Source organism: Leguminivora glycinivorella, chromosome 2, assembly GCF_023078275.1.
Source record: "Leguminivora glycinivorella isolate SPB_JAAS2020 chromosome 2, LegGlyc_1.1, whole genome shotgun sequence".
NCBI lineage: Eukaryota > Metazoa > Arthropoda > Insecta > Lepidoptera > Tortricidae > Leguminivora > Leguminivora glycinivorella.
The window spans coordinates 4,331,582-4,344,467 of NC_062972.1; the positions used below are offsets into that span (position 1 = coordinate 4,331,582).

At 36.0% G+C, this 12,886-nt stretch overlaps 1 protein-coding gene across 1 annotated transcript; it reads left to right on the plus strand.

The window, feature by feature from the left end:
* Window positions 1-1,780: 1,780 nt before the first annotated feature.
* LOC125242332 lies at window positions 1,781-10,252 on the plus strand. The gene is made up of 7 exons (XM_048151109.1): window positions 1,781-2,023; window positions 3,831-4,033; window positions 5,431-5,667; window positions 6,098-6,526; window positions 7,094-7,329; window positions 8,984-9,408; window positions 9,663-10,252. The coding sequence occupies exons 6-7, from the start codon at window positions 8,989-8,991 to the stop codon at window positions 10,164-10,166; spliced, it is 924 nt and encodes a 307-aa protein (XP_048007066.1). The 5' UTR covers window positions 1,781-2,023; window positions 3,831-4,033; window positions 5,431-5,667; window positions 6,098-6,526; window positions 7,094-7,329; window positions 8,984-8,988; the 3' UTR covers window positions 10,167-10,252.
* The last annotated feature ends 2,634 nt before the right edge of the window (window positions 10,253-12,886 follow it).

Sequence of the window (12,886 nt, forward strand, 5' to 3'; positions counted from 1 at the left end):
ATCAATCATCTACTATCAGTACCTACAACCACAACGCCGCCAAATCTGCCATACAGCTCTACAGCTGCTGAACAGTCGCAAAAATGACCGGCTGTCAGGGGTAAACTGATTTACAAATTTCTCCGCCAGGAGATGTCTCTCAGGGACATGACATGAGATTAGACGTTATTGAGACTAGGGGGTTCTCTCAGGAGGAAAATGGAAAACTAGTGTAATTATACTAATTACTTTTATATTTCGACTATACGCCACTAGTCAGTAGAGCTGATGTGCGAGTGCCTAAAAATAAATTCCTATTTACACTATTCCCCGCTTGTGGGGTGCGCGGGTTTCCATAACACATTCCACTGTGTTGTATATCGTCCATGAGATATTTATACTGAATTTAGTTATGTCATTGTAGGTCTAGTTTATACTGTAAATATTATAAGTATCACTAAAAAATTTAATATATTTTTGTTGATCACAAATTACGGGTTTTCATTTAGTTCTGTCGCATAGTCCAAATCCCTGATTTGATTTCCCTTATTATGCTAAAACCTTTTCCTTATAGGACCCATATTTTTAACTACTAGAAGAAACAAGAGGATTCTCTTGTACCAAGGATTCACATACAGCCGCGTCAATCCAGGACAATACTGCTGTTCAAAACGCATCGTGCTTAAGTGTAAAGCGAAAATTAAATGGCATGAAACTAATAATATTATACTTGATGAAGATTTGACGCATAATCATGAACCACCTGTGTTTCATATTAGCAAAGAAGGCGAGTATATTTACCCTTCTGATCCATTACCTATATTTGTGTCAGATCTATTATTATACATATAGTTTATTTAAAAATTGTGTTTTAATAACAGTGTTTATGTTTAGGGACCATCCACACTCAAGAGACGCAAGTCCGCCGACGCGGAACGGACGTCAGCGCCACGCCGCCTGAATGTAATTTAAAAAGCGTCTCCTCGTTACATTTTGTATAGGAAGGACGCGCAAGGGACACATAAGGGACGTCGCTTGGCGCGTGCCGCGCCGCCTGGGGGCGCGTCTCACGTCTTTCCTATATAAAAAGTACTGAGGAGACGTTTTTCAAATTACATTCAGGCGGCGTGGCGCTGACGTCCGTTCCGCGTCGGCGGACATGCGACTCTTGAGTGTGGACGGTCCCTTAGACAGCAGGACATATTTGTACGGCGAGGTCGGAGGTTCGAAGGAGGTTCGAAGGTTCGTTGACTCCTCACATTAATCTAGCAAACTATTGGAATATCTTGTCTATGTTTTGTTTTTATACGATTGCAGTGTTTTGTGTATGTTTAATGTATTGAAATAAATAACTTTTGGACGATAACTGGTGTGTTTAATTTACGTATTATTAGGGCGTCCGCAGTCCATACGGACCGCAGCATCCCTTGTGTGCACGCAGCAGGCGAGCGAGTTGACGAGATAGTACATTACGATACAAGTGCGGAAAAGTGGAATCGACTCGAGTTACGATTTTTCTCTTTCACTCCTGCGTTGTACATTTTTTAGTGCATATGGCCCTTTGAAATTTCGACATAGGCACATAAAGTACCACTTCTCGCACTAGTGTTATAAAATAGCACCATTAAATGTACTCAATGACAATCAGTCTATGGTTCTATGGCGCTATCACTTTTTTACTGACAAGCCGTTGCCTTCCGGTGGACTGCTCATCTTTGGGCACCTTTACGTGTGCGTAGAAATTTTACCTGAAATACAACCAGCGCCTTACACCCGTGCGACATTGCGGACGCCCTTAATAATATTTATGTATCTTTTAGGTCCAGTTTTTATACCAAGTGGGAGAGGTAAAAACAATCTGCTATTTTACAACAACTTTACATATAGCCGAATAAACCCAGGCCTGTACTATTGCTCTAAAAGGACTTCGTTAAAATGCAGAGCTAAAGTGAAAATGGACGAAAAGAATTTTATTATTCATGAGGCGGATGAAGTTCATCTTCATGCACCGCCAAATATTTTTGGAAACAAAACTGGAGTATAGGTATGCTTTAAATATTATATTACCTTTGTGTTTACCTAGATTTTATGTATTTTTTGTGAATGTTGGAATTTATTATTTATTTTAATTATAGTTGTTAACGCCCTGACTGGCAACACAGACAGGATAGCCAACCTCCGGTCACCCCGCTGATCCAATGAGCAGCGGCCAGAGCCTCGAGCTGCCGGACCAATAGGAATGAAGACTGAAGCGCCGCGGTTTCCCCCGTCGCGATACATATAAAAGCACGGTGCGCGGCACCAGCGCCCCTTTTTTTTACTAATCGAAAACTCTCTCTGTCACGTGTCCTAGACAAAGACCTGTAAACTAAATCCATTAAAAGAAATGGTAATATTTTACACTGTTTTATTTAAACAATTGAGTTCCGGCTCAAACAATAGTAAACAATAAAATCAACATAACATTATTTTGTTTCTCTACATATCATTGGACAAAACAATACAATCCTTTGCAGCGTTTTGAAGTACTGATTAGGACAGTGGTATCCAAAGTTTACTGGGCTTCCGTCGACCCACCTCATGGTCGTCCTTAAAAAGGGTATAAAATATAGCTCATGCACAAATTCCATGGTTGTTTCAGATCCCACTAAATATTGGCTCAAAGATCTCTTCGTAAGGCCCACTATAGTTAGTTTTCCCATTTTGAATTTGAACCTTATTCTATAAATACATTGGTAAGATTTTCGTTGGTTTCAAATATCAATGTTCCAATGGAAATTCTACATTATATATGATCAAACGAGCTTCGCAAGCGAAGTTCGATCGATATTATATGACTCGCTTCATTGGAAGATATAATTATTAAGTTTACATTATTGTAGTTTAATGTAAACTTAATAATTATATCGAACAATGAAGCGAGGAAATATAATATATGATCAAACGAGCTTCGCAAGCGAAGTTCGATCGATATTATATGACTCGCTTCATTGGAAGATATAATTATTAAGTTTACATTAAACTACAATAATGTAAACTTAATAATTATATCGAACAATGAAGCGAGGAAATATAATTCAGTTCATGGAAGGTTCAAATTAGATTGCAACACTATGTACATTGTAATGTACATTGGGCCTACCAGAGTGGTGTGGGTATATGATGAAGAATATCGAATAGAAGACTATATAATGTATGGGTTACATTTAAACACACTTTATAATAAAATGTATAGCAGAATATATTTAGCACAAGATACAGGAATATAGAAAATCAACAACCATGTCAATCAATATTGACATGTCATCTGTACTCGCTAGGCGGCCAGGATTACAATAAGAAGGTTTATACTATGGACATAAATTAAACCTCTAACACGCCCTCTTAATCTTGGACGACTTCTAGCAAGTCTTGAACAAATGACTTATGTTTATAATACATCAATGCTTTAGTAAATATATCAGCAGTCATCTGCTCAGTAGGCATATAAGTAAGCTCAATGATCTTATTATCAATCGTCTCGCGAATATAGTGATAACGAATGTCCACATGCTTAGAGCGCTTGTGAAATACCGGATTAGTGGCCAGCTTAGCAGCAGATTGGTTATCACTATACAGAGTAACAGTAAAGAGGCGGTATACGTCCGTGCGGTTCTTGCTGAGTTGACAGGTTTTTGTAGTACTGTTACTCTGTATAGTACTCAATATTGACATGTCATCTGTACTCGCTAGGCGGCCAGGATTACAATAAGAAGGTTTATACTATGGACATAAATTAAACCTCTAACACTATATCTATAATTTTATAACTATTTTGGCCGTGCTTCTTTGTATATGTATGTTATTTTCAGGACCCATATTTGTCCCGACTAGAAGAGGTCACAGCCTATTGTACTTGAACGGCAACACGTACAGTCATCAAATAAATGGCATATACTGCTGTTCCAAGAAGCGTGTGGGTAAATGTAGAGCCAGCGTGAAACTGGACGGGGACAGGAATGTGATAGTGCGAATACGAGACACACACAATCATGAGGATCCGGACTTAAACCTGGTGATGACTAAAGACGGGAAATATGTTCTTGTCAAATAGTTAAGCTTTAAAATGTTTGTTGTTTAAACTCGTATTTTGACATATTGTGCACTTAAGAAAAAAAGTTGAATTGTGCCGGACCACGGTCACAATAATGGGACTAAGTTATCTCTGAATGGCAATTGTAAAGACAAAGTGTGGCAATACTGGCAATATGACTGTCATTCCATAACCTTACATTCCACCATTTGTGTTGGCCAGGTAGCTGCAAAATTTGTTTAGACGCACATTAGATTTAGGAGCACGGCTTAGCCGGAAACATCTTTTTTTATAGATTCGGTGCTAATCTAACTTGTCAAATAGGAAAAATGATCTTAGAATCGTGCGAAACATTTTATTTATTGATTATTTGGGTGAATCAACTTTTCATTGCCAGCAAAATTACGCATACTTCGACTACATCTGGTCAGAAAATTTAATTTGTATTTAGTGTAATTAGTTTATACTTATTATATTAAAAACAGATATACAAGCTATGCAATACATCATGACCCAGTGGACATAGCTGTCCCTCACTTTTGTATGAAAAAAGTGTCTCTTCCACTGGGTCACATATAGATTTAATTGTAAATGTTTTTTTTTAATTATTCCCTTAATGTAAAATAAAAATAAGGATCTTTATTCACGATGGCCAGGTTAAAACTCACAAAAGTAGAGCTAGTAATAAGTATGGGCAATTATTGCAAAAAGCAAGAAAAAGTTGATTCACCCATTTAATCCTGTCTTCCCGTGGGTGTCGTACTGTCGTAGAAGGCGACTGTGGGATATGGGTTAAATTGTGGCGTAGGCGAGAGGCTGGCAACCTGTCACTGCAATGTCACAGTTTCGTTTTCTTTCAAGCCCTTATTTGCCAAGAGTGGCACTGAAGCTTTAGTAGTTTCATGTGCTCTGCCTACCCCATCATGGGATACAGGCGTGATTGTATGTATGTATGTATGTATTTTTTTCCAAAAGAAATGTTACAATTTATTACATGTTATGTTGAGTTAAATATCCGCCTTACTATGTTTATATATAATTAAATTAATGCTAACTAGGCTTAGATTGGGAGTTTTATTCAGACGGGTTTTAACCTACTTTTAAAGTACCTATATATTATTTTTAATGAAGTGGTGTAGTTTTTTAAGAATTTGTATTTTAAGTGTAGAAACTTAACTATATAAACCGTATAACACCTATTCACGAAGCACTGATTCTTGAATGAAAACTTAGCATTACCAACTGTGTTCGGCACGGAAGTATTATTCTCTGTTATTCTCTGATGTTGAGAATGGTTCATCTTAAATAAAATGTTTGTATCGCACATTAATTTCACTAAAGTTTCAATGGTCCTTCTCTTCATTTCTTCCTTTTTTTAGAAGCTCAATTTATCGATACGCAAAGAGGCAATCTTCTCCTGCTCAACGGTTACACGTACAGCGTGAAGGGTCGCGGCAACTATGTCTGCTCGAAGAAACAAACGTTGAAATGTACATCGAAAGTGAAACTTGATGGCGAAAATCGTATTATTTTTTTGCAAGAAATGCATGAGCACAAACCGCCTAAAATATACTTGAACAAAGACGGGAGATATATATGTATTTACTAGTAGTTATGTTAGTTCATGTTGTATTTTTAGATGTTTTTTTAAATATCAGAATCAATGAACATGAAAAAACGACGGGACTGATACAAGAAAATGATGTAAATTCAAATTCATGCTGTTGCAGTTTATTTTAAACATAATTAATTTAGAGTGATAGTTACTCATGAAATAAATCTTTGGAATCGGATTTAATATTAATTTATAGTTTGGACGTAAAAAATTACCCAAATTGATACTTTTAATCATTTTTCTTATTCAAAAATTTGTGCGATAAAGAAGGAGTCGTGAAGAATGTAATCGAGCCCACACATTCTAGGCTCTTCTCTTTCTGCACACACTGTTACAATTCTAGTATCTACTCCCTGAAATACCATAAAAACTGCGTGGTATAACAAATTGTGGTTTCAAATGTCCACTGTTTAATGTTAAATTGTTTTCAGAAATATTGAGTGAAACGAGCGATGAAGAAGGACCTATACCAACAGATTATTTAAGAGATACACCGAAAGACCCCGAATTAATTCTCCTCCCGGAGAAAGTCCCGGGAAAAATATTTAAGAGCGTACGAAAATTTCAATAAATGGCGGCTTGACAATAATGAATACATCTTGTCGGAAACTGTACTGTTATCGTATTTTATGTATTTGTCCCAGACGAAGCAACCACCGACCATGTGGAGCATTTACTCAATGCTTAAAGCCACGATCAAAACCAAGGATGATGTGCACATTGAGGATTATCAAGAGCTCGGAACGTTTTTGAAAGGAATGTCAGTGGGACACAGTCCGAAGAAGTCCAAAATGTTTACATCAGCTGAGGTAGACAGATTCATAAAGGAGGCTCCAGACATAGTGTATCTTGGTGCCAAAGTAAGTAGTTTTAAATTTTTGTTCCGTTAAAATAGTCTATTTGTTGCCAAACATGTCCCACTTCGCCCGTTAAGTTACGTAGTACTTTAGTAATTAAAACATATTACTTGTGGGTTGTGGGTCTGGATATGGATAATACCTAACTAAGCGGCAACCCACACTCAGGCGACGCATGTCTTAAAACGCGGAACGGACGTCTGCGCCACACTGCCCGAGTGTAATTTAAAAAAACGTCTCCTCAGGTTATTTTGTATAGGAAGGACGTAAGACGCGCCCCAGGCGACGCGTCGCTTGGGGCGCGTCGCTTGAGGCTTGCGCCTCATACGTCGCCTGTGTGTGGATAGTCCCTAAGAGTTGGTAATATACATGTAGCTTAATCACGATACCATACTTTTTTGGTATTTAGATATGATTATCTAATGGAAAATCATTTAAACATCCAAAAACACTATAGCTTTTATAATATTAAGATACCAAGATTACCAAGCCGCCCGTCTATGTCAACTAGATATTTAAGTAGATTTAATTACTTAACTGATACCTATTACTTATGTATTTTCGTTGCAGGTTATCCTCATATTGGGAATAAACGGAGCGTGCCGTACGAACGAGCTCATGAACATTACCGTCGATGGGGTCGAAAAACATTCAGATACACTGTTATTAATAAAATTACCAAAGACAAGTAACAACAGATCTTTCGTGGTTCGCGACGAATACGTACAGATCGTTGAGAAGTATAAATCATTACGGCCACCCAATACAAAGACGGACCGATTCTTCTTGCAGTATCATAAGGGCAGGTGTGTGAGACAGCCTATGGGTGTCAATAAGATAGGCGGGATACCGAGAGATATTGCAACGTATTTAAATCTTGTAGATCCTCAGCTATACACTGGGCATTGTTTTAAGCGAACATCGGCCACGCTTTTGGCGGATGCGGGGCAGACCTCAGCTTGTTAAAACGGCAGAGTGATTTCCCCGTCCGTCCGGGGACGTCTAGAGAGTCAAATGTTGAAAATCAATCTATGTCTAGAATCTGGGTTTGTATCGATCCTCCAAATCTTTAGAGGTTAGGTTTGTACGTACATTAAAGATAACAGTCAGATGACGTTGCCAACAACATTACTGTAAGTGTAGCTGTTGTAGAGTTGTCATGGAAAAAATCTTTCATTTTGGTACCAATTACAATTAACTCGTTCAGTCATCAACTCATCAGTCATCATCATCTAAATGTCACTTAAATATCCTTATCTTCCTTCTTTAGGGTTCCGTAGTCAACTAGGAACCCTTATAGTTTCGCCATGTCTGTCTGTCCGTCCGTCCGTCCGTCCGTCCGTCCTCCGTCCGTCCGTCCGTCCGTCCGTCCGTCCGTCCGCGGATAATCTCAGTAACCGTTAGCACTAGAAAGCTGAAATTTGGTACCAATATGTATATCAATCACGCCAACAAAGTGCAAAAATAAAAAATGGAAAAAAATGTTTAATTAGGGTACCCCCCCTACATGTAAAGTGGGGGCTGATATTTTTTTTTCATTTCAACCCCAACGTGTGATATATTGTTGGATAGGTATTAAAAAAGGAATAAGGGTTTACTAAGATCGTTTTTTGATAATATTAATATTTTCGGAAATAATCGCTCCTAAAGGAAAAAAAAGTGCGTCCCCCCCCCTCTAACTTTTGAACCATATGTTTAAAAAATATGAAAAAAATCACAAAAGTAGAACTTTATAAAGACTTTCTAGGAAAATTATTTTGAACTTGATAGATTCAGTAGTTTTTGAGAAAAATATGGAAAACTACGGAACCCTACACTGAGCGTGGCCCGACACGCTCTTGGCCGGTTTTATATTATAGTATTAGTAATATGTATAATTTAAACTGGTATTAGACGATATCAAGCAGCTGATTTTGTGAAATGTGTGAACATGAGGTAGATATTTTTTTAAATGATAAATAACGAATTGATTACATGACATAGGTGATTGTATTTATGTAAATTATTATATAAATATGAAAAAAACATTCCGTGTCTTGTATAAACAATACCTAATAGAGCAGTGTTAGACTTTTTCTTTTAAAAAACCGCCTAACACAAATCAGACCAAAGATGTAGTTAAATATTTCTTTAAATATGTTAGGTTTAAAAATAGATGCTACGTATATCATTATTGTCTTTTATTTCTGTCTTGCTCTTTCACATCCAGTTATTTATCATCTATATTAAAAATAAACTATTGATTATCATAATTGTCTTTTTATTTCATTTCTTTAGTTAGCTTCCCACTAACGGAAGATAATGATAATAGAATAAGTAAGTACATATATAGGTATATAATAAAATAAGGAGTACCTCAACGTTGTCATTTAAATTGCATGGTATGCCAATTGCATTGTGTACAATCAATTGTTTATCTATGATTTATGTCACAGCTAAACTGGCATTCATTGTTTTCAGAAAACATGGCTGAGACCAGCGACGACGAGCCAATTTTGAATGCATATGTTATGAAAGGAACATCAAACCCGGAATTAACTTTCCTCCCAGAGAAGTCTAGGGAAATATATTTTAGAGCGTACGATAATTTCAACAAGTGGCGGGTTGAAAATGACGTAAACAGTTTGTCAGAAACCGTATTGTTATCGTATTTTACTCATTTGTCCCAGACGAAGCAACCTCCGACAATGTGGAGCATTTACTCGATGCTGAAGGCCACTCTGAAAATCAAGGAAGGTGTGCACATTGAGAACTATTTAGAACTGATAACGTTTTTGAAAGGAATGCAAGTGGGACACAACCCGAAAAAGTCTAAAATGTTTACAGCCGCTGAGATCCATAAGTTTATTACTGAAGCTCCGGACATAATATACCTGGGTGCAAAAGTGAGTAGCTGTTTTGAATTTCATATATGAAGTTTGTCCCATTTTAGTTATACTTATTTCAGTATTTTATCTATGTCTTTTTTGGTATAGAAATGCATTTATATGTTCCTGATCGTTTATTTTTTTAGTAAATTTTTGCACTGGAAACTTCACTATCGATTAATTCTACGTTTGTTGTTAGTACTGATATTAATAAAATTTACCCCTTACTAGGTTATTAATTATACTATTTAAGGGTGTGTTTTTTTACGCAGGTCATCCTCATAATCGGAATAAACGGAGGTTGCCGTACGAACGAACTCATGGCCCTTACTGTCGATAGCGTCGAGAAACATTCGGACACGCTGATATTAATAAAATTGCCAAGCTCAAAGACGAGCGGTAACAGATCTTTTGTCGTTCGCGAGGAATATGTCAAGATTGTCGAGCGGTACCAAGCTTTACGTCCGCCCAATACAAAGACGGACCGATTCTTCTTGCAGTATCACAAGGGCAAGTGTATAAGACAGCCTTTGGGTATCAATAAGATAGGCGGGACACCGAAGGATATCGCAACGTACTTGAATCTTCGAAACCCTCAGGATTACACTGGACATTGTTTTAGGCGAACATCGGCCTCGCTTTTGACAGATTCGGGAGCTGATCTCAGCTCTATAAAACAACATTTCGATCCCCGTCCGGGCACATCAAGAGAGGCAAACGTTGAAAATGAAACTAAGCCGAAAATCTGGGTGTGTATTGATCCCCCAGAAACTTAAGTAAGTATTCTTTCTAAAATTAGTGGGAGACGACTCGAAAGTTAAAAAATCGACTTCCGAAAGTCTCTTGAATTTTTTTTATAATTGGACGGTGTTATGGAATAGCGAACTAAGCGCCAAAATCCGAAAAAAAAGTTATGAATGCAGTTCGGATATAAATGTGATAATCTATAGTATTGACTATTTCTTTGTTGAAAAATCATGCTTACAGCCTTATTTTAAGGGGTAGAATCAAGCGACACGTTATAATTTGTATGGTCCTGTGTACTAAGTCGTTACGTAAAAACGAATTGAACGCCAAATTTACTTTTACAAATTATAATAAGCGTATATTCTAAATCGCAAAATTGAGTTAAACGACATAAAAATGTTATTAATTCGTTTTGGTTTAAAGTTTTGATGATTTATAAACGCAATATCGATTTAACCGCCCTAATAGTGTCGTTTAATTCGTTGTTACATATTTGAAATTACAGGATATTTCGCTTAATGAGAACTAAGTATCAAGAGGTTTTGTTATATCATAATATCTTATGTGTGTAATCCTGGCTAGTACTAATGAATTATTATTAGTTACAATGCCAATTTTGCCATATATGCTGATTTTTTTGACATTTATTAAAAAAAGTTAATTGGAGAACAAAACTAAATTGTTAGACGGATTAGTCCTAATCATTGTGGAGGAAAACATTGTTGTTGATTTATTTACAATAGCACTATTTACTCAAATATATGAAATTTTATTTTATTCCAGTATGCACTTTACCTATAACAATTTGAATTAAAGAATCAAGCGCCAAAATATGTCTCATAGTACGCTACGACGAAATAAATTAACCTCATCCCAGTATTAGTTCAAAAAAGAATCAAAACGTTACGAAGAAAAACGTTAATAACTTCGAAACTTGAATAGGTATGGTGTTATTTTTTTTATCTATTTAAATTATGAACACTTTTATAGGTTCAATGTCAAAATTAACTTTTTTACTTTATAAATGAACTTACAACAAATGATTCAAATTTCAAATCTTTCTAGCTCATTTTCTCGATTTCAACTAACTGTCGCTTGATCGCTTATTCCATAACACTGTCCAATTATAAATATAAAAAAATAATATGTAACGTAAAATTCCTAAAATAAAACCCGTAGTTGTATTTTCCATTTAATAAACCAATTCTGAATTGAATTCTTGTATAATTAGTAACCAGTAGGTTACCATTTGTCACACTTTAGATGTTATAGAAATTTGACGATATGTTTAATTAAATAATTAAAGGTCACATATCTACTACAAGAACGGTAGAGTGTGGTAGAGTTTTTAGTATAGACTCTTCGCTTAATCGCAGTTTTAGACTAAGTTGTAGCGCTAAGCAGGATTGAATTAACGAATCTATTTTTTTTTGTTTACAGTTTGTACTTTTTTCAATAACTCTAGTAATAACTAATATAACATAAGAGATTATATTACAGGATCAAGAAGGTATTTTCAACTAGTGATAAGATACGAATCTTTATATTTAAATATCAAAATTACGAAATTACAATTTTCATTTCCCCAAATTCCATTTATTATTTTTCGCCAGAGCTGCTCTAAATATGAGAGGTCTCACCTTACCCTAGCTCAGAATAAATAGTTATAAATTTAAGGTTTTGCATGCTAGAACAACCTGTATAGTACAAATAGTAGAATAAGCATCCAAATGTCACCTACCACCTTAAGACGCTAATGTATGTACCTACTTATTCTTTGCAAATAAACTTACTTACTTAAAAAAGTAATGATTTTTTTAGGACCAATATTTATACCAGCGAAAAGAGGAAGGATGTTATTATGCAATAGCTACACCTATAGTTTGGTGAGCCACGGGAATTATTACTGCTCCAAAAAGGATACGATGAAATGCAAAGCAAAAGTCAAGTTGGATGCTAATAATACGATATTAGATATAAAAGAGGTGCATAACCATGAGCCTCCCAAGTTTCATGTTACTAAAGATGGGCAGTATATTAATATCAAATAAAATAATCACATGCTTATTGTAAAAAAAAACAGTATTGATGATTTCACTGTTGTACGTACTTTTTTGAAGATAGAGAAGATATGAATTGTTTTATCGCATTTTGTCTGAAAAGAATTTGAATTAATATTAAATAAAAATAATAAATGTGAATATAACGCACAATCACGAATCTTCTAATTTTATCTCTGTCTACCGACTTTCCAAAAAATGCCAAGCGAGTGAACGAACTCAAGGAACTAATGAAGTTGAAAAAAAAAATAGATACGCAAAACCTCGAAGCTAGCCTAACATGTAGTTTGCGTATACACTTTGTATTTTCGAACACTAAAATAACGTATTTAGTAGATGTAGTGTTAGAGGAGTTCTGAACGGTCCTGCTGACAGCTCTGCAGTGAGTGGACGAGAATTCGATATGGCGGAGCCCAGGATTGTAGGAGCGTCTTGCTAAGCGGTGTACATTTTACGTGAAAATAAATTAATAATTCAAGACTTGGTGCGTTTTACTGTAAATAGTAGATTCTTACATTGACATCAGCCTTCTACACTTATTTCATTCTTTTAGAGGCAGTGTTCATTCCTACACAACGAGGATATCTGCTCATGTTCAACCGCTATACATACAGCATGATGGGAAGAGGGAACTACTACTGCTCTAAAAAAGACTCGAAGAAGTGTAAAGCAAGAGTGAAACTAGATGC